General features: G+C 38.8%; 1 protein-coding gene and 1 pseudogene across 4 annotated transcripts in view; one reads left to right on the plus strand and one right to left on the minus strand.

Moving 5' to 3' along the window:
- KIAA0319 (KIAA0319 ortholog) overlaps nt 1-20,680 on the plus strand; it is a 73,932-nt gene that overhangs the window by 14,566 nt on the left and 38,686 nt on the right. Inside the window, exons 2-4 of one of the 4 annotated variants that reach the window (XM_012638651.1) lie at nt 13,718-13,878; nt 14,211-14,296; nt 17,440-18,188. In XM_012638651.1, the coding sequence (XP_012494105.1) occupies nt 14,269-14,296; nt 17,440-18,188 (777 nt within the window). In that variant the 5' untranslated portion in view covers nt 13,718-13,878; nt 14,211-14,268. Of the gene's footprint in view, nt 1-13,717; nt 13,879-14,210; nt 14,297-17,439; nt 18,189-20,680 lie in introns of those variants that run through there. The other 3 variants (XM_012638650.1, XM_012638653.1, XM_012638652.1) reach the window with 3 other exon arrangements.
- Nucleotides 4,146-11,498, minus strand: LOC105805639 (annotated as a pseudogene).

The following is a 20,680-nucleotide window of genomic DNA, read 5'->3' on the forward strand; positions in this document are numbered from 1 at the left end:
CGTGAGCCACTGCGCCCAGCCCCACACCACTAATTTTTTATAAAGCCTTGTATTTGAAGAATATTTTCAAAAAGTATAAAATAATACAAGAAAGAGGGTCTTTAATGTCCACAAATAATGTCTTCTGTGGAAAAGTCTGGGAAAATTATTCACTTTGATGATTGTCTTCTTGACTTTCAGTCCTCCTAGAAAGCTTTGCCTTGCTTACAAGATAGATGGTGGTCATCCTTATAGGAGAAACTCACATTTCTGATCATATTTTTTTTGAGTTAAGAGGAGCTGCCTCTTTGACGCACTAACTATAGATGGAATTAAAAAAACTATGGTAGAACCAGGACAGAGAAGTAGAGATTGGATGGTGTGTGTATCTGTGTGTAGCATGGTAGGAGGTGAAGTCTTCATCTTTCATAGTGAGATGTGAAAGAAAATATTTGAAATGAAAAACTCATGAAATAATGATATAAAGTCAATCTTTTAAACGGTGGAGGCAAGTAACAGAAAGAAGAGCTAAGTGTTGAAGGTAGTTGGTTATAGCTTCAGAGTAGGTGTTAGGGCTGGGGAGGGTGGGTGTGAAATTGTTGTTTTGTAGCACTATTTGCCTTTAAAAATGATTAACTTAAAAATATTTATAGGCAACAGAACATTATCTAGAGTGAAAATATATAAAAACATACTCTGGGTGTATGTTACTCCCTCCCTGTCAGTCACCTGACCAATTTCTCCTTTCCTTCCCTCTACATATAACCACTGCTCTTAGTTTATTTTATGTTCTTCCATGATTCTTTTGTGCAAATACAAGCAAATAGGATATATAGAAAGAAATACCTTCTTCTCTTCTTCACGAGGTAACATACTATAGCCACTGACCTTGCTTGCTTTTTTAACTTAATATCTAAAGATTCCAATAATACCGATGTGTGTATACAGCTGCATAGCATTCCATTACCTGGCTACATCATAATTTGCAAAACCAGTCTCCTGTCAATTGACATTGGGTTGTTTATAGTCTTTTGTTATTATTTATAATGCCACAGTGTACATATGTCATTTCACATATATGCAAATAAAAATAAGTATGAAGAAGTAAAAAAGATGTATAATGTTAAGCTAATTATTAAAAAATTCAAAATACACATTCATTTCATCCCAATAGGAAAAAAAATTCAAAATATTTAACTGTAAACATGTATCATAGTTTACTTTTCATTATTTAGGGAAAGATTTATCATTCATTTATTCATCTATATATTTACCCAATAAATTTGAGTTCTTACTATGTACCAACCGCTCTTATAGTTCCTGGGGGTACAGTTGCAACCAGACAAAGCCCCTGCCCTTGTGGCTTATGATGTGATGCAGGAGAACCAGGCTTTGAGATGCTGAGTGATGATGACGTTGTGGGGTCACTTGGCAGAGAGTAAGAAGGACAGGGAGGGACTGGCTGGTAAAACAATGTCATTCACTCTGCTATACCTAATTGCTTAGATTTTCTATAATAAACATTTATCGCTTTTATAAATAAGAAGAAAACTCAATTAACTTTTTTTTTTAATATAGAGAGACACATACACATAAGGCAGCGCAACATAGTGGAAAGAACATATTTTCTGGTGTCAGCCATACCCAGATTAGGCCCAATTCTTAGACACGTTAGCCTTTCTGAGCCTCAGTTTCATCATTTATAAAATGGGGATAATAATATGTAATTGTTTTTCCCCCCAGAAGATTAAAACCAATGCATGTAAGGTGTAAAGACACATTATGAAATAAATGATAGTTTCTACAAGTGTTCGTTATAATTTGAATACAAACTTATACTTTTGATAATCTAGCTTTGGGGCATGTCTAAAGGAGGGAACAATGACTTCAGCTTGGAAGCTAGGTTTGGGAAGCTGAGGAAGGCTTTGTGAAAGAGTTGGCTTTTGAGCTGGGTATTTTCAGGGTACAGGAGAGAGCACTGGGAAATTGGGGGGTGATAAAAGAAGATTGGGAAGAGAAGGGCATGGAGAGATGGTTTGAAACATTTGCCTCCTCTCCTGAGGCATCTGTCCTAGTCATATGTCAGGACTGGCTAATGCTGGCTCCTTCCATCATTTGAATCAATATGTACAACATGCACACAATCCATCATAGTCCTAGGAGACCTCCCATGGGGCATCTTGGGGTCATTCTTACTTAATTGATATGCATTTATTGGTCACAGCCACAGTGACTTTTTCTAATACCAAAAGTGAACTCAACTGCAGTGAAATGGGAAGAGAAATCTATGAGTAATATATATCCTCCTGTTCTCCACAGGATAGTTCTGGGCAAACCTTACAAAAAACAAGGCAGCTAAGAAGTAAATATCAGATTCTGGCTATGTGGGATCCTGGCTGTCACATACAGGATTTTTTTTTCTTCATACACTCAGCCCCAGCTGAGATGAAAGCTGTTAGCTGGCTCTGAAAAATAATTTGTTTCATAGGAGCGTGGTAATTCCATCTCTTTGAAATAAAGGTTACTGAATTCAAAAAATTGAAAATTAAAATAAAAATACATTCCTTTTGTTCGATGGCTCGTTTTCTAGGTCTTTCCCTCACTTTGGGTCTTTCTTTCACTCAAATAATGGTACCTCCTTGTGTTCCTTCTCTTGTTAGCCAGTTCACATTAAATGATTTCATAAATCTGTGGGGATTCAGGATATTGACTGAAATCTGGGTTGAACTATTACTTCCATGAGTGAAGTATAAATGTCAGCTTTCTCTTGACAGTGTTGTATGTGTAGACTTTCTTCTGAGCAGAGACATACAAGAGCTGTGGTTCTAAATGAGCTGCCCAGGGCACATAGGCATTTTCTCATAGCTAGGGTTGCCAGACAAAACAGGATAAGAATGGCCCAAATATTGCCAAATAAAAAAATTGTTATTTGTCTGAAATTCATATTTAACTGGGAATCCTGTACTGTATTTTCATTTGCTAAGTCTGGTCACCCTACTCACACTCCATGCCCCTCTGTTGTGTGCAGAGGGGTTCCCTTCCTGCATGTACCCCTTGCTCCTTCTTAGTGCTCTCTGGTGTTATTCACTGGAGGCTCTTCACGATGAGTAGATCTAAGCCTCCAGGGACCAAAAATAAAGGCAAGAATATTAAATTAATTTGTTTTTAAATAATTAAAGACATTCTTATAATTCACTAAGTGCAAAAGGCTATTTGTTTAAAAAAAGTCTCTCTCTGAGCCCTCTACCCTAGTCCGCACAAATGTTAACAGTTTTTGTATATTCTTCCAGAGATAATTTGATGCATTTTCAAGCAAATTCATATTTGTATTTTTTCCTACCTCATCCCCTTTCCCACAAGTAGTAGGTACTATAAACAGTATTCTGCACTTTGCTTTCTTCACTTAACAAAGGGTCTTGGTATATACAAGCACATGAAGATATTCCTCTTTCTTCTTCACAAATGCAGGGTATTTCATTATGTGAGCAGACTGTAATTTATTTAACCAGTCCCCTGCTTATGAATGTTTGGTTGTTTAGTCTGTTTGGTAATACCAGTATTGCTCTGGGAATAACTTAGTGTGCACAGGATTTCATAAATGTTTAAGTGTATCTGGAGACTAAATTCCTAGAAGTGGAATTGCTGGGTTTTTGTGTAGTGTCACGTTGCCCTCCATACAGATTATACCGATTTACACTCCCACCAGTAAGGGTTGAGGATGCCTGTCTACCCTTACTCTCACCAAAGCAGGGAAGTATGAGACTTTTTACATATGTGACAATCTCTTAGGGGAAAATGATATCTTATCATTTTAATTTGCGTTTCTCTTTTTATGAGTTAAGTTTGAGCATCTTTTGATGCATTTAAGATGCCCTTTTTCTTGCCTATTTTCTTTTCTGTTTCCTGTCTGTTGATGGACTATTTCTATTGGATTCTTATTGATTTGAGGGACCTTTTATGTGTTAGGGAAATTATCCTTTGTCTGTGATGCGAGTTGCAAATATTTTCCTGGTTTGTTGTTGATATTTTGACTTTGCTTATGGTGATGTTTTCATAAAGATTTTTTATTTTTCCATATACTTTATTAATGAATACAATTTATTCATATTTTTCTAATATGATTTCTGAGTTCCTAGCACATGTGGGCCTTCCCTGGGTAACCTCTGCTAGTTGCTTTTCTTTCTTTCTTTTTTTTTTTCTTAGAGACGGTCTCGCTCTGTTGGCCAGGCCGGAGTGCAGGGGCACAATCATAGCTCACTGCAACCTCAAACTCCTGGGCACAAGCAATCTTCCTGCCTCAGCTTCCTGAGTAGCTGGGACTACAGGTATGCACCACCATGCTGGGCTAATTTTTCTTATTTTTTGTGGAGACAGGGTCTTACTATGTTGTCCAGGCTGGCCTTGAACTCCTGGCCTCAAGCGATCCTCTTTCCTCTGCCTCCCAAAATGTTGGGATTACAAGGGTGAGCCACCACACCTCGTCTCTCTTTTCTTTCTTTCTTTTTTTCTTAAATAGCTTTACAGAGGTATAATTCACATATCATGCAATTCACCCATTTAAATTGTGCAATTCAATAGCTAGTATATTCACACAGTTGTGTAATCGTCACCACCATCTATTTTAGAATTTTTTCATTACTTCAAAAAGAAACTCTGTACACCTTAGAATTGACTCCTCATTTTATTCCAATCTCCCAACCCCAGGCAACCACTAATCTACTTTTTGTCTATCTGGATTTGTCTATTCTGTATACTTAATATAAATGTAATCATACAGTATGTGGTTCTTTCTGAGTGGCTTCTTTCACTTAGAATAATGTTTTGCTTTTTTTTTTTTTTTTTAACAGTATAATGTTTTCAAGGTTCATCCATGTTGTAGCATATATCAGTACTTTATTTCTTTTCATTATCTAATAATACTCCCTTTTATGGCTATACCACATTATGTTTATCCATTTTTCAGTTGATGAACATTTGTGTTGTTTTTGCTTTTTGGCTATAACAAGTAATGCTGCTATGAACATTCATATACACATTTTTTTGTGGACATGTGTTTTCATTTTTCTTGGGTATTTAAATAAGTATAGAATTGCTGGGTTATATAGTTAGCTCTATGTTTAACCATTTGAAGAACTGCCAAATTGTTTTCTAAAGTGGCTGAACCATTTACATTCTCACTAGCAGTGTATGAGGATTCCAATTTCTCCACAAGCTTAACAACGTTTTTTATTATTTGTCTTTTTGATCATAGCCATGCTAGTGGGTGTGAAGTGGTATTTCACTGTATTTTTGATTTTCATTTCCTTGATAGCAAATGATATTGAACATATTTGAAGTGCTTATTGGCCATTTCTGTATCTTCTTTGGAGAACAATCTATTCAGATCTTTGTTCATATTTAAAGTTATTTATCTTTTTATGATTGAGTTGTAATATTTATTTGTATATTCTAGATACAATTCCATTATTAGATAAATGATTTGCAAAAATTTTATCCCATTCTATGGGTTGTCTTTGATGGTGTCCTTTGAACCACAGAACTTTTTCATTTTGATGATGTCTATTTTATTTTTTCATTTGTTGTTTGATCGTTCGGTGTCATATCTAAGAAACCATTGCCTAAGCCAAGATTTTGAGGATCTACACCTGTTTTTTTCTAATAGTTTTACAGTTTTAGTGCTTACATTTGGGTCTTTGATCTATTTTAAGTTAATTTTTGTATATGGTGTGTGGTAGGGGTCAAAGTTCATTTTATTTGCATGTTGATAGCTGGTCGTTGCACCATCATTTGTTGAAAAGACTATTTTTCCCCATTGAATTGTCCTGGAACCCTTGTCAAAAGTCAATTCCATAATTTCTTATAGTGCTTTTATGGTCTTATTTTTTACATTAGGAATTTTCTTGGTGTAAGGTGTGAGGCAGGGATACAACTTAGCATTTTTTCAAATGGCTACCCATTTTTCCAATGCCATTTATTTAATAATCTATCTTTTCTCCATGATTTGAGATGCCATTTTTAATCATGTCCAATAGTCTTGTAAGTATTTGGATTCACTTCTTAAATATCTGTATTATTCAGTTATCTATTTTTATACCTGTACCATCCTCTTTTAATAATTATTGTATTATAATATGTTTCACTGTATGGTAGGACCAATTTTCCCTCTAATTCTCCTTTTTAAAAAAATTTTGGCCTTTTTTTTTGTTTATTTTCCCATGTCAACTTTAAAATAATTTTTGTCTAGTTTCCCATTCCCCCAAATATAAATTTGGCCAGCCTCATTTTTATTGGAAGTGTAGGAATTTATATGTTAATTTAGGAAAAACTGATATATTTATGATATTGAGCCTGTTTGTTCAAGAACATTTATTCATGTTTTTCTTCATTTATTAGTTTCTTTGTGTCCCTCTACTGAAATGCTATTGCATTTTAAAGTTGCCTTAAAATAGATATGTATATATCTTGTTAAATTCACTCTTAGATCTTCTATTTTTTTGCCTCTTACTGTTGTTATAGTCTTCTATTATGTCATCTATATTATTTTTTTATTGCTGTCTTCTTCTATTACATTTTCCAATTGTTGTTGATGGTTTTAAGAGAAACTGGATACAATACAATTTAATCTTCTATTTATTTTTTAATTATTTTCTCCTTGAGGTTTAAAAATAGACATTTAAGTCTGTCTTTCTTCTTTTTTCTTTTCTCTCTCTCTCTTTCTTTTCTGTTACAAAAATCTCTTTAATGGTTTAAGAATGTGCCAACCAAAAAGAACCCAAATTCTGTGAAATAATTTAAAGAGGTTTATTCTGAGCCAAATATGTGAGACCATGGCCTGGAGAGCCATGCCCAAGAAGATGTGGTTGGGTTACAGTTTAGTTTTATACATTTTAGGGTGATAGGAATTACACATAAAGTCATAAATCAATACATGGAAAGCATATATTGATTTTGCCCCAAAAAGCAGGACACCTCAAAGCAGAGATTACAGGTTATAGATGGGTTTAAAGATTCTTTGATTTGCAATTGGTTAAAGAAATCAAGCTTTGTCTAAAGTCTTGGAATGTTTTAAGTTAAGGAAGTGTGTTAATCAGAGAGACAAGCCACGGGTTATATACTGGATATATACCAAGACTCAGGTGATCTGTTAACAAATTTTTGACCTGCAGGTGTGGTTTAACCTTTACTTTACATGGCCTTGGGCCTGTTAATTATTTTGTATCTTTTTCTTACAAAGAATAACTCCAGAATGGACAGGGCATAACTAGGCGTGTATGACTTTCCTTCTCCTCATGGCTGGCTTTTTTTTTGTTTTTTAGGGGGAGTCCCCTTGGCCAAGAGGGAGGTTGTTTAGTCAGTTGGGAGACTTAGGGTTTTATTTTTAGTTCTCACCTCTTTTAGGTAACAGGAAGAAGAAAAGAGGAAGAGAGCAAAAGAACTTTCCTCAGGAGTTTTATCCAATAGTTCTTTTTATATCTCATTGACTAGAGCTTAATCACATGACCACACTAAGCTGCAAGGTGTATGTGGAGGTTGGGGAATGTAGTCTTTTAGCTGGATGTCCTGGTGCCCCAAATAATTGCTTGAGTTTAATTGCTGAGGAATAAGGGGAGAATGTTCCCTGAACCAGCAGTCTTGGCCATAGTCATCCTCACCTCTTTCTGGAGCCTCATCCCTCCCTTGTCCACATCCTGGCACAGGAAGTGCTCCACCGGTACTTGTTGAATACATTTTTGTGCTTTGCCCTTTTCTTTGAGCTCTGGGCTCACCGCATTCCCACATCTCATTCATTTTCTGATTCCATCCCCAAGTCTTACCCATCTCTGAATCAGTGATGTCATCACCATCACCCAAAGAAAGGGAAAGAATGTAGTTGGGGTAAGACTTCTCAGATGGTTGAGGGGTCATGCATGACAGGAAGCTCAGAGGAGTGAGGTTTAGGGACAGGTCAGGCCAGAAATGTCAGGAGTCAGAAATACACATTTTCTACAGCTCTTAGTAATTTGCTTTAAAAAGCTATGTCAGAATGACCATGTCAGAATATCTAAGCCTTCTTTAAAAATGAAAATTATAATTCTATTTTGTTAATACAAGGGAAAGATGTGTTTAGCTTAGGGGGAAAAAAGTAGAAAATACAGATAAGAAAGGAAGGAAAAAAAAGAAGAAAAACATTCATTATTCTCAACAGTTTTCATCTTGGGGGGTATTTCCTTTCAGATCTTTACATGTACAAAGTTGATCCATGAGAGTTTATGTAAGGATATATAGATTCGTACTATTTATAACATTTTGAACTTGTTAAGCCTTATTTTAAAAGTTCTATTTTATCACTCAGATTGAACTTTGCTTTTGATAAGAAGCTGGAAAGGCTTTCTATGTGAATTCTTTAAAGCTTGTCTTCCTCTTTAGTGAACACAGAAAACAACAGGGGTGTGGGCAGAAGGCAAGCAGCAGGAGAGGGCGTGAGCTTGTAAAGAGAACTGGGCCATTCAGGACTGCGCGATAAGGATAAGGAGGGAAGATCTTAAGAAGGGACCCAGAGTGGAAGGTACTTACTTTGCAGAGCCATCGAGGGGGTTGGGGGCGCTACAGGGAAAGCTCGAGATCTACAGTCAAAAGACTGTCTCTGAAACTCGGTGTCCTTTCCTGTAAGAAGGGAATAATAAGCACATCTACCTCAGAGACAGTTGTTATAAGTAGACCAAATAAGATAATATATGCGGAAGCATTATTTAATCCATAATATGTATTTAAAAAGCAACACCTATAAATTATTAGAGCTGAAGAGACTTTTGATAACATCCAGGCCATATACCTTTTAATGTTCAGGAAATAGAAACACATTGTTTGCTTACATTAATGTACTGAATAAAAAACCCTTAAGTATAGTAGTAAGAATAGGAAATGCTTTTGCGGCTGGGCACGGTAAGTTTGCACGGAGATAGTCACAATAAATGGCTTTCCAGGTACAATATGGTTGTGAAGGTTGTACGTTGTACAAAGGCATTCCTCAAAGGGGTGAGGAATTTGGGATTGGGAATTTGGCCTATAGTCTATTTGCCAAGCTGTGTGCCTTCAGAGCTGTATCTGCAATGAGAAGGTATGCCAGAAGGGGCCATATGGTACGGTTGAGGCCCAGTCTTTATCATGGGATTCTTGACAACTATTCCTGGCCGATAACAGCGTTGCTATTTTGGGCCCCAGCAGCTTGGGCAGCTGAATGAATGCCATTTCTGGGCACCCAGCCACTCTTCTCTCACCTTTTGGTTAGGGTGTGGTGAGTGGTCAATGGCTACAGATGGCAGATGGCCAGTCTTCCCATCTGTCCACTTCCCATCTCAAACCGCACTTTCCTCACTGGATGGAAAGGAAGTTATTGCTGGCAAACTGTTTACACCATCGGGAGTTCTTCCTCTAGGGTTTTAGGCATGAATCTTGTAGAACTCTTACTGTTTTCATTCTCCATTTTACCTTATTGAAGGTGTTCTTTTTTTTTTTTTTTTTTTTTTTTTAGCAATTAAAAAATAGATTTTACTTCAAACCACTGGTTCTTATACCCAGGAACATACATCAGAATTACCTGTGGATGTTTTTAAAAAATATTAAGTCCTGGCTGGGCATGGTGGCTCACACCTGTCATCCTAGCACTCTGGGAGGCTGAGGCAGGAGGATCGCTTGAGGTCAGGAGTTCAGGACTAGCCTGAGCAAGAGTAAGACCCTGTCTCTACTGAAAATAGAAAAAATTATCTGGGTGTGGTGGCACACGCCTGTAGTCCCAGCTACTCGGGAGGCTGAGGCAGGATTGTTTGAGCCCAGGAGTTTGAGGTTGCTATGAGCTAGGCTGATGCCATGGCACTGTAGCCTGGGCAACAGAGCGAGACTCTGTCTCAAAACAACAACAAACGACAACAACAAAAGTCCAGGTCTCACTCTTCAAAAAATTCTTTCATGGGGGTCAGGACCCGAGTATTTCTAAAAAGCTCTCAGGTAGCTTTGATGCTACCTTCTGGTTGAATCATTGACTTTAGGTCCACTGAGGGACTTTGGGTTTTTTGGGCAATTGTTTGGGGGTGTGGGGAGCCTTTCTTGCAGATTTAGTAGAAGTAACAAAAATTTTGGCCTCTGGCTTTTTTGGACTCTGTCTTGGGTCTTTTTTCACCAAGAAAGGGTTTCTTTCTTTCTCCACCTCTTCTCTGATTTTTGGCTTCTTTCCCAGCCCTTTACCTGGGGTCTCCGGCTCTGCAGCGTTTGGGGTTTCTGAAGCTGGCAAGACCTTTCTTTTCTTCCCATGTGGTGTGTTGGGACCAAGACTCTTTTTCGGAGACTTCTTTCCTGTGGCATGTTTTTGAGTCTCTGTGTTTTCTTTAGCTGGAGCTGTTCCTGTTGGTACCAGCTGAGGAATTGCATCTTTGGAATTGTTTGTCACTTTAAGTTGGGGTTTTACTCTTGCGTGTTTTTTCTTCCCATGCTCTGGGGTCTTTTCCTTCTGGGATCATGCAGGTGTCTTCACTGGCACACCGCTTATTTTAGGAGCCACATCATCTTTTGTTAGGACTGATGCAGCCTGTTGCTTTACCTTTCTGTTTCCCTTCTTCCACTTTTGTTTTTCAGGAAGTCTTTCTCTTTGTTTTTCTTTGTAGCTTTTTTCTTCCTACTAAGCACATACTGTTTGGCGGTTTCATCCCAACTGGTGACAAATGAGGGGGAGGGCAACCGATCTCTCAGTTTTCACAAACACGAGTTTCACACTCCTCCGCTTCTCTGGCACTTTTTCTGAAAGCCCTTTTGTGACAGCAACAATGTTTTCAATGATGTGCTTGATCTGCATTGCAGTGTGACTGATGGGTACAGTGCTGCAAGAACCACTTTCAGAGGTGTTTAAGACTGTTCCATCTATAAGATTCACTGATCTCTGTTGACAAATTCCTGGTCAGAAGGTTTATAGATACTAGAACTTTCTTTCTTTGATAAAAACGTCTCCCAATGTGTGAGGTTAAAAGCAGCCTATTTCTGACATCAGTTAGGAAGAAGGCATAGCTTCACTTCATAGACTTTATATTCCTTTTTTAAAGTTTGGAGGGGGATAATATGAGATATGGCTTTAATGCCATTCTTGTTCAAAAGCTTTCTGTAGAAACATTCTGTCCGTTCAGGAGTTTTTTGGGTTCATCCTTGGGAAATAAACAGATTTCTTCTAAATCTGATCGAATACCATGAGGCAACGGCAATCTGACCCTTGGTTCTTTACTTGGAATTTTCCATAATACCACCATTAAAAATAAATTGTCATTCTCATTCAAAAGAAATCCGTTATTGTTTTTCCTGGACTTGGAATATGCCAAGAGAGCATCCACTGCCTTTCTAATTATGTGCCAGGCCTCTGGTCAAAGCGCTTTACATGCATTACCTCTTCTGATCCTGCCCTTTGCCCAGCTGCTCCTCTGCGGTTGGGGCCTCTGGAATCAAGGGGGAGGCTGCAGTCTCCATTGACTTGGCCACGGAGTAGAGGCTGAGTCCTCCATTTCCCTTTCACCTTGTGGGGATCCATGTGCGGAACCTCCAAAGCTGGTGTTTTGATGGCCTCTGTGTCAGTCATCCTGACACCTCCTGATGTTACCTTAGCTCTCCTTTACTCTGGTTCCTTCCTTGTCCTTTGGTCTAACTCAGATCAACAACTCTGGACCCTTGGAGCTCCCTTTGACCTCCCCCAGAGTATTGGCCAGGGATGGTTGTAGGTTGGGCAGCAGCCTTGCTCTTTGTGCAGGACGGAACCCTCAGTGCAGTTCCACAGAAGGCACTCTCATGATTTGAGTTGTTTCTTCATGAAAACTCAAAAGCAAGGTCTAGAAGTTTTAGTCTCTTTCCAGAGAATGCTGTGGCTTTGATTTTGTTTGCAGGTCTCTTGGCCTTTGCAGTTTCCTCCCACCTTCCCTAGTTACCACGTAATTCTTGAGTGGCTAACTGGGAGACCTCTGTCAGGGTGTTTCCCATTCTTTTTCATCCCCATTATGTTATAAATTTCTAAATGTATTGAAGTGCTTCTGGACAGAGGTGAAGAAGAGTCTTACTCTCTCATAAAAGATTGTGTGTATGCATGGATGGAGAAGGAATGAAGGGGTGTGTGGGGAAAGACTGGTGTGAACTGGAACTAAAATCTAGTTTACTACTACATACCAACTCACTGCAGGATTCTGACACACTCATTTGGAAACTCATTAGTCTAGTCTCTAAGTCCAGACCTCCTAGCATTGGTTCTTCAGCCTTGGGCAAATCAGCTAACTTTTAGAGCCTCAATTTTATCATCTTTAAGACAGAGATAATATTGTCTGGGTTGTTGTGAAGATCACACTGAGGAAGTACTAGGCAAAAATAAAGTGCTGATATTACTATATTTCATTGACTCTAAGATGCTAATGATTGTAAGATGCACCATTATTTTAAATACCACTGAGGAAGAAAAAATGCTGTCTATTAAATGAAGACACATTATTTTATTATCACTTAGAATATTTATACATATTGAGAGAGATTTTTGGGTGGCTTGTTTAGATGTTGATGACTTTTATAATAAATCATTCTTATGCATACATAAAAAGAAAGATACAGAAATTAAGGTATTCTGAATTTCCTTACTGCTAAATAACCTGTCAATGCATTTATTGTTATCTGTGTTTTTTCCACACTATGTTACCTATGTGTCATGGATGATGCAGCATTTCTTAAAAGAGTTGTTCATCTTGTCTTTGGGATGTTCTTCCAATCCTCTAACACCAATTCTGCATGGCTGATTTACATGAACAAATAATGACATCTATCTCCTGCCTGGAACTTGGCCAGCTGCAATTGTAAGACATCTTGATATCAGAGATGGCAAAGTGTGAAAATATTTATGTGTTTGAACTGATGAAATATAGTTGTATGATTTATTCCATCATTATTTCATAGGTTTGAAGTTTGAGAGACTGAATACAAAAACAGACAATGGCCAGATCATATTAATATGTAAAAACAGAATTTTGACTGACCACAACCTGCAATAATCTGCCCAGAAAACCAGCCCCTTATCAACAATAAACAGCCCAGGAAGGCAACCTGCTATAAGTTTGACTTGCAGGAAGCTAGGTTGCATTCTCTAATAACAATCCTGGAAGCTAAACATTAACTTCCGTGATAATTGGCTGCAAATGATCAGGACTTGATTAATAGCTGATAGCTTCGCTAATTTTTGTACCCTTTTCCAACTTAGGACCAACCAGAGAAAGCCAAGCATGCTGCCCTAACCAATCACATAGGATGCCCCACTCCTTGTTAGCCCTTACAGCTTCTCCACATCAATAGCCTCCAATCAGGGCACACCTGAAGCCTTCCCTTTTTCCCACTATAAAGCTTTCTTTCCCACTCCTCTGCCTGCTTGTGAATTCCTGTGAAAACACAAGTGATGATGCTATCTGCTATTACAAGCTCTGAATAAATAGCCTTTGCTTTTCTCATCTGGTTGGTCTTCATTTATTTTCACAGCTTGTAAGAGAAGCAATAATGAAACTCTTTGCCTCTTCTTAGGAACTGTACTTGCTATGTGAACAAACTCCCCTGGGTGGATGGTTGCCTGGGATATGGCCCTGTGATGTGAACAGGGCAGGCTTCCCACTGACATGAATGAATGATAGAAATAATTTTGGAAGTTTCCACGTTTACCTGTTCTTTTCTTCCTTCCTGTCTCTTTTCTGTTTTTCCTTTGAAGTGTTTGAGGCCAAATCTGGCTCCTAAAAAAACATCAAAGGAAGCTTGCACCAAACACCCTTGAGGGCTGCCTCTGAAGCCTGCCATCACCTGCTGTGTGACACAGAATGGCACCCCCTGCTTGTGTGCTCTCCTCACTGCTACTGCTGGTGACCATTGCAGGTAGGGAACCACATGCCAGTGCCAGGCTTGAGTGTCTCAAGCAGCTCCGATCAACCTGAGGCGAAAGGGCTGTGTGTCTGCTTTTCAATAGTTATTTTACATATAAAAGGCATTAAAGGCAGACCTCAAGCATGAGTGGTTTTTTGGAAACAGGAATTTTAAATTTTAATTTAAATTTTTTATTATCATGACTATTTGGTGGAAAAATAAAATCATATTTCATATATACTAAGAAAAATTTATATTTCTATATTTAAAAGAATTGCGTAGTAGATCTTTCTGGAAAGATCAGGCTCTCTTTTATCATAAATCTTTATTTTCATTATATTCAGTTTGCTTATATATACACACCCATGGCATAAAATCATTGGTCAACATCATTGGTGATCCATGACAAGGCTGGGCTGGCCAGGCCCATGTGAGTGTGTCAGGTCAGGATTGAGGGTAGAGATATGGCTGGAGAAACTGATTTTTTTTTGTTTTTTTTTAAGAGACAGAGTCTTGCTTTTTCTCCCAGGCTGGAGTACAGTGGCACGATCATGGCTTACTGCAACCTCAAACTCCTGAGCTCAAGCAATTCTCCCACCTCAGCCTCCGAGTAGCTGAAACTACAAATGACCACCACCATGCTCAGCTAATTTTTCTATTTTTTGTAGAGAGGGGGTCTCACTCGCTGTGTTGCCCTGGCTGGTCTCCAACTCGTGACCTCGAGTGGTCCTCCTGCCTCAGTCTCCCAGAGTGTTGGGATTTACAGGCCTGAGCCACTGTGCCCAGCCCCCTTTTTGCCCTTTTCTTATGACATGTTCTCCATTAATTCAAAAATATTATATCAATTCCTGCTGGATACGGACCCTGTCTTTGCAAAAAAGATTAAAAATTAACCAGGCGAATGCACTGCCTTGGAGCTCCTGTCTAGTCTAGTCTTCACATGGTGCCCGGGATCAGGCTGCAGGACCAGATGCCAGAGGACTGGCTTGCGTGTAACTGGGGCCACCCCCAACCCCCTCCCTGTGGCCCTTCTAACTGCCAGTGACACTGGCAAAGAAAAAAAAATTAACCAGCTGTGGTGCTGGGCGCCTGTAGTCCTAGCTACTTGAGTAGCTGAGGCAGGGGGATCACTTGAGCCAGGAGTTCTAGGTTGCAGTAAACTATGATTGTACCACTGTACTTGAGCCTGGGCAACAGAGTGAGACCCTGTCTCAAAAAAAAAAAAAAAAAAAATCAATTCCTGAGTTACTGAGTCCCAATAATGTTATTTGCAGTTTGCTTGTCTTCCTTCTCTATCTTCTTTACCTTTGTTAAATGTTAACCAATGATTTTATTGATTTGTCAACAATGATCAAGTGCCTACTGTGTTCACAGACTGGGCTAAGATAGGCAAATATGGGTGACAGGTTCCCTGATCTCCAGGAGTTTGGTAGTTTTTCACGAGCTTTCTAGAATGTGTTTAATAGATTCTGAAGTAATTATGGCAACTTGGCCCAAAGGAAGAATGATTTAGTTGTTGGGAGCTCCACCTTATCACATTTCTTTATTCAGCATTATGATCTTTACTTAAGGTATGTATATCTAAACAGCCCCTATTCAGGTGATTTTCTTGCAGAATGAAGGGACAATACGTCCTAGAGGTGTGCTAAGGTCTCTGCCTCTAGCCAGACTGAAAACTGTGCTAAGCTTTGTGTTGAAGACTTCTGCCATAGAAGGGCCTCCTTACCTCCTCGTAACAATTTGCTTGCTCTAGGATCACAGACTTTTCCCTGTGCAATGGTTCCTATGACACAGTCTAAAAGTTGGCTCTTGAACTTTCTGGTGACCAAAGCCAGATATGAAATATGATATTTCTCTGAATCACATTGTCCAAAAGGAGATAAGCTAAGTGTTTCTCAAGGGAACTAAAGTATATCCTGGAATTTAGGTTTGAAAGAAATTTCTAGCTTAGGTCCTCATGTAAACATTACTCAGAGATGTAGTGGTATCTCTAAAAATGAGCAGAATATTTTTCAGAGTAGTTAGAAATTGGAGATTACCTTTCTCTCTATTCTACATTCTTCATCATGATAAAAGATATTATTTTATTATGTTCAGCTGGAGTGTATTATTATTTTTTTCTGTATCTGAGATTAAGCTTTTCCCTTGAAAAAGATAAGCTTTTCTCTAGGAGAAAAAGCTAAAACCATTCAGATGGTTTTTTAAAAAACAGGTTTGCAGTGGAGAAAATGCCATTTCAATTTAGTTAAAGTAGTTTGTTGCTAACTTATTCATTGGGAAAGATGCATGTCTATTATATCTAATTCCTATTAAATTGGACTAACTAGTTTTTCCTACAGAGGCATTGTCTGGTGTTGAGTGATCTATAGCAATGATAGTGTATACAGGTAAACATAAAGAGGATTCCTATACTGTGTATAGCCATTTTCATTTATTTCTAGTTAAAAGAAATCTCTGACAATCCCTTATATTAAAAATAGCAATTATTTAAAAAATTATCAGTAATGAGCTCTCACTAGGAAAGAAATCTCTTCGCATTCTGAGTTCTGCAGCAGAACTTTAATACTGTGCTTCTCAAACTACATGTGGTGAAGGACCAGCTTTTTTTGTGTGTCCATTCCATCACAGACTGATTCTTTTGTAAAATACCAAAAAAAACCCCTAAGAATACAAGAAAAGTAATTTTGCACTTGGATTTTAAGTAATGAAAAATTGCTATAGAAGTTTCTGACAGCATCTGTTTCTGTTATTTTGTCATGGATGGTAACAGAGTTCATGGACCTGCACTATAGCCGACCACACTTTGCATAGCACCACTACCTCCTGTAGTAACTGATTGCAAACACTTATAGCTCGTTCTTTAGAATCTGATTAAAACTACTTGGTTATAGACATGTACTGAGGACAAGTTTTTCTCTCCTTTGATATTTCCCTGTCAATGGAGCTATAATCAAAAAAACTTGTGAAAATTAAAAAAAAAATTAGCTAACAACAACAACGACAGTAAAACAAAGGTGTGATGTTTTGTAAAGTAAACCTGTATAACTGAATTTTATGTGAGGAGCAAAGTATTATAAATAATATAAAAACAGTACACATATAGAGAAGACTTTCTGTTAACCAAGTGGAGTGAAATTATATGAAGAGAGAATGGATGGATGGAAGGGTGCATAGATAGGTGGAAGAATCTATGGGTAGATGGTAGTGGATGGATGGGTGGAAGGATAGAAGGATGGATGATAGGTGGGTGAGTGAAAGGATGGATGGATGGACCAGTGGAAAGAAGGAAGGATAGAAAGATGGATGGATAGGTGGGTGGATGGATGGGTAAGTGGATGGATGGGTGGAATATGGATGAGTAGGTGGAAGAGTAGAAGGATAAATGTATGGATGGGTGGTTTGATGGATTGACCGTAAGGTAATGCAGTCATCTTTCTATAGGAAATGCTGATTGTTTGTTTGCTTGCCAGACAGTCCAGGGATTGATAAGGCTCTCATTTTCTGGTTTCTTAAGCTAGAGTTGCTTCCCTGTGGTATGACTCTCTCCCTCATTAGAGACTGCCTTGTTTATAGGTTGTGCCTGTAAGCAGTGCAGTGAAGGGAGGGCGTATTCCAACGCAGTCATTTTACCTAACTTGGAAACGACCAGAATCATGCGGGTGCCTCACACCTTCTCCATGGCGGACTGCACTACCACCTGCTGTGACCTGTCCAGCTGTGACCTGGCCTGGTGGTTTGAGGGCCGCTGCTACCTGGTGAGCTGCCCACACAAAGAGAACTGTGAGCCCAAGAAGATGGGCCCCATCAGGTCTTATCTCACTTTTGTCCTCAGGCCTGTCCAGAGGCCTGCACAGCTGCTAGACTATGGGGAGATGATGCTGAACAGGGGTTCCCCCTCAGGGGCCTGGGGCGACTCACCTGAGGATATTAGAAAGGACTTGCCCTTTCTAGGCAAAGAGCGGGGCCTAGAGGAGATGTCTGAGTACTCCGATGACTACAGGGAGCCGGAGCAGGACCTCTTCCGTCCCAGGAGCAAGCAGGAGCCCAGAGGGAGCGCTGAGTACACCGACTGGGGTCTGCTGCCTGGCAGTGAGGGAGGCTTCAACTCCTCTGCTGGAGACAGCTCTGCAGTGCCAGTGGACCCGCAGCAGGACCCGGAACTCCATAAACTGAATGAGTCGGCTTGGAGCCCTGCCCCAGAACACTCTCCTGAGAGAAGCCCGTTGCTTCCCTTAGTGACTACTCCATCTTCAGGAGAGGTACTGGGGAAAGAAGAGGCTTTTCAGCTCCAGGGACAATCCAGCAACAGCTCTGGAAAAGAGGTGGGTGTGTTCAGGGTGTGCTTGGGGGTGGGAGGGGCTGAGGTGAGCAGACCCCAGGAGGGGCTGAGTGTAGGGAGCCCCCTCTCCCCTCAGGCTGTGTGAGCATAAGTAGGTTCCTGTCTCAGGTGGCAGCAAGAAAGGTGACTGTCTCTCAGAGATTTCTAGTAAGCAAAACATCTTACTCCTCTGCTGTGCCTTCATGACCAGGCTATTAGAAAGAACAAATAGGGCCTGGCGCAGTGGCTCACGCCTGTAATCCTAGCACTCTGCATGGCCGAGGACTTTAAGCCCAGGAGATTGAGGTTGCAGTGAGCTATGATCACACCACTGCACTTTACCTGGGATGGAAGAGTGAGACTCTGTCTCAAAAAAAAAAAACAAACCAGAAAAAAAAGAACAAAGTTCTGCCTTCACAAGTCAGCCAACTCATGATGATTTAGCAGTTTTTCCTAAAGATGCCTCTACCAGTATTTAAGGTGAATAAAGATTTTATAAACATCCCTCGAGCCAGCACATATACCCAGAGGCTTTGAAAATCTGCCATAGTATGTTTCTTCAAGGCCCAACAGGTACTTAAGTTGCTAGAAACTCGACTGTGACTTGATGAATCAGGAGAGATATACTAAGGAGAGAACGTAAGTTTTACAAAAAACTCAGGTGAAAAAAGAATGGGAATCATTGGGAGAGCAGACATACCAAAAGTAGGGAAAAGGTCTCAGTATTAATGGCAGAAGATCAGGGAGATAAAGAGAGAGAAAACTGTGTCATGAGAAGAGTATAGTTGGAGAGCTTAGAGCTACTTGTTTGGGAAATGGTCAGGACTTGATGGGAATGTGTTGTGCATGTTGATCAGAGAGGAAACTGAATACAGTTGGAAATGAAATGACAAAAAGACATGGGAGTCCTTTAAGAATTATTTAAAGGAAAATAGTATTTAAGTTTTCTGTGCTTAGGTTAGAATAAATGAAGAATGCTGGATTCAATTGACTATACATTATAATCTCACCAGGAAAAACTGCAAAAAAAAATGTCTAGAAGTCATTTTTATTTTAAAATTTTTTTCAATTAATTTTTTATTTTTAATTATTATACACAATAGTATATTTATAGGGTACATGTAATGTTTTGATGCAGGCATACAATGTGTAATAATCAAATCCAGGTAATTGGGGTATCCATCACCTCAAGCATTTATCATTTCTTTGTGTTAGGAATATTCCAATTCCACTCTTTTAGTTGTTTTAAAGTATACCATAATTTATTGTTGACTATAGTTACTTTGTTGTAATATCAAATATTCATTCTATCTCACTATATTTTTACACCTATTAACTGTTCCCACTTTATCCCCTCTGCCCCCCCCCCGCTACTCTTCCCAGAGTCTAGTAACCATCATTCTACTCTCTGTCTCCATGAGATCAATTGTTTTAATATGTAGCTCCCACGTATGAGTGAGAACATGAAGTTTGTCTTTCTGTGCTTAGCTTAACATAATGTTTTCCAGTTCCATCCATGTTGTTGCAAGCGACATTATTTTATTCTTTTTATGGCTGAATAATATTCTATTGTGTATAGATACCACATTTTCTTTATCCATTCATCCATTGATAGGTACTTAGGTTAATTCCGTAACTTGGCTGCTGCGAATAGTGCCGCAATAAACATGAGAGTGCAGATATCTTTTTGATATACCAATTTCCTTTCTTTTGGATACATACCTAGCAGTGGGATTGCTGGGTCATATGGTAGTTCTATTTTTAGTTTTCTGAAAAACCTCCACACTGTTATCCGTAGCGATTGTACTAATTTAAATTCCTATCAACAGTGTATGAGGGTTCCCCTTTCTCCATACCCTTGCCAGCATTTGTTATTACCTGTCTTTTTTATATAAGCCACTTTAGCTGGGATGAGAGAATATCTCATTGTTGTTTTGATTTTTATTTCTCTAATGAGTAATGATGCTGAGCATTTTTCATATAACTGTTGGCCATCTGTATGTCTTTTGAGAAATGTCTCTTCAAATCTTTTGCCCATTTTTTAATTGGATTATTTGATTTTCTCCTATTGAGTTGTCTGAGCTCCTTATATATTCTAGTTATTAATCCCTTGTTAGATGAGTAGTTTGCAAATATTTTCTCTCATTTTGTGGGTTATCTCTTTACTTTGTTGGTTCTTTCCTTTGCTGTGCAGAGCTTTTTAACTTAATATAATCTCATTTGTCTAATTTTACTTTGGTTGCCTGTGCTTTTGAAGTATCACTCAAGAAATCATTGCCCAGACCAATGTTTTGGAATGTTTCCCCAGTGTTTTCTTTTAGTAGTTTCATAGTTTCGGGTCTTAGATTTAAGTCTTTAATCTATTTTGATTTGATTTTCTATATGGCAAGAGATAAAGGTCTAGTTACATTCTTCTGCTATGGATATTAGAAGTCATTTTTTAATGGTGAGATTATCAGAAAGTTTTTTTCTGCTTTCTTATATTTTTCTGTACTT

This window comes from Propithecus coquereli, unplaced genomic scaffold, assembly GCF_000956105.1.
Source record: "Propithecus coquereli isolate 6110/MARCELLA unplaced genomic scaffold, Pcoq_1.0 Scaffold131, whole genome shotgun sequence".
NCBI lineage: Eukaryota > Metazoa > Chordata > Mammalia > Primates > Indriidae > Propithecus > Propithecus coquereli.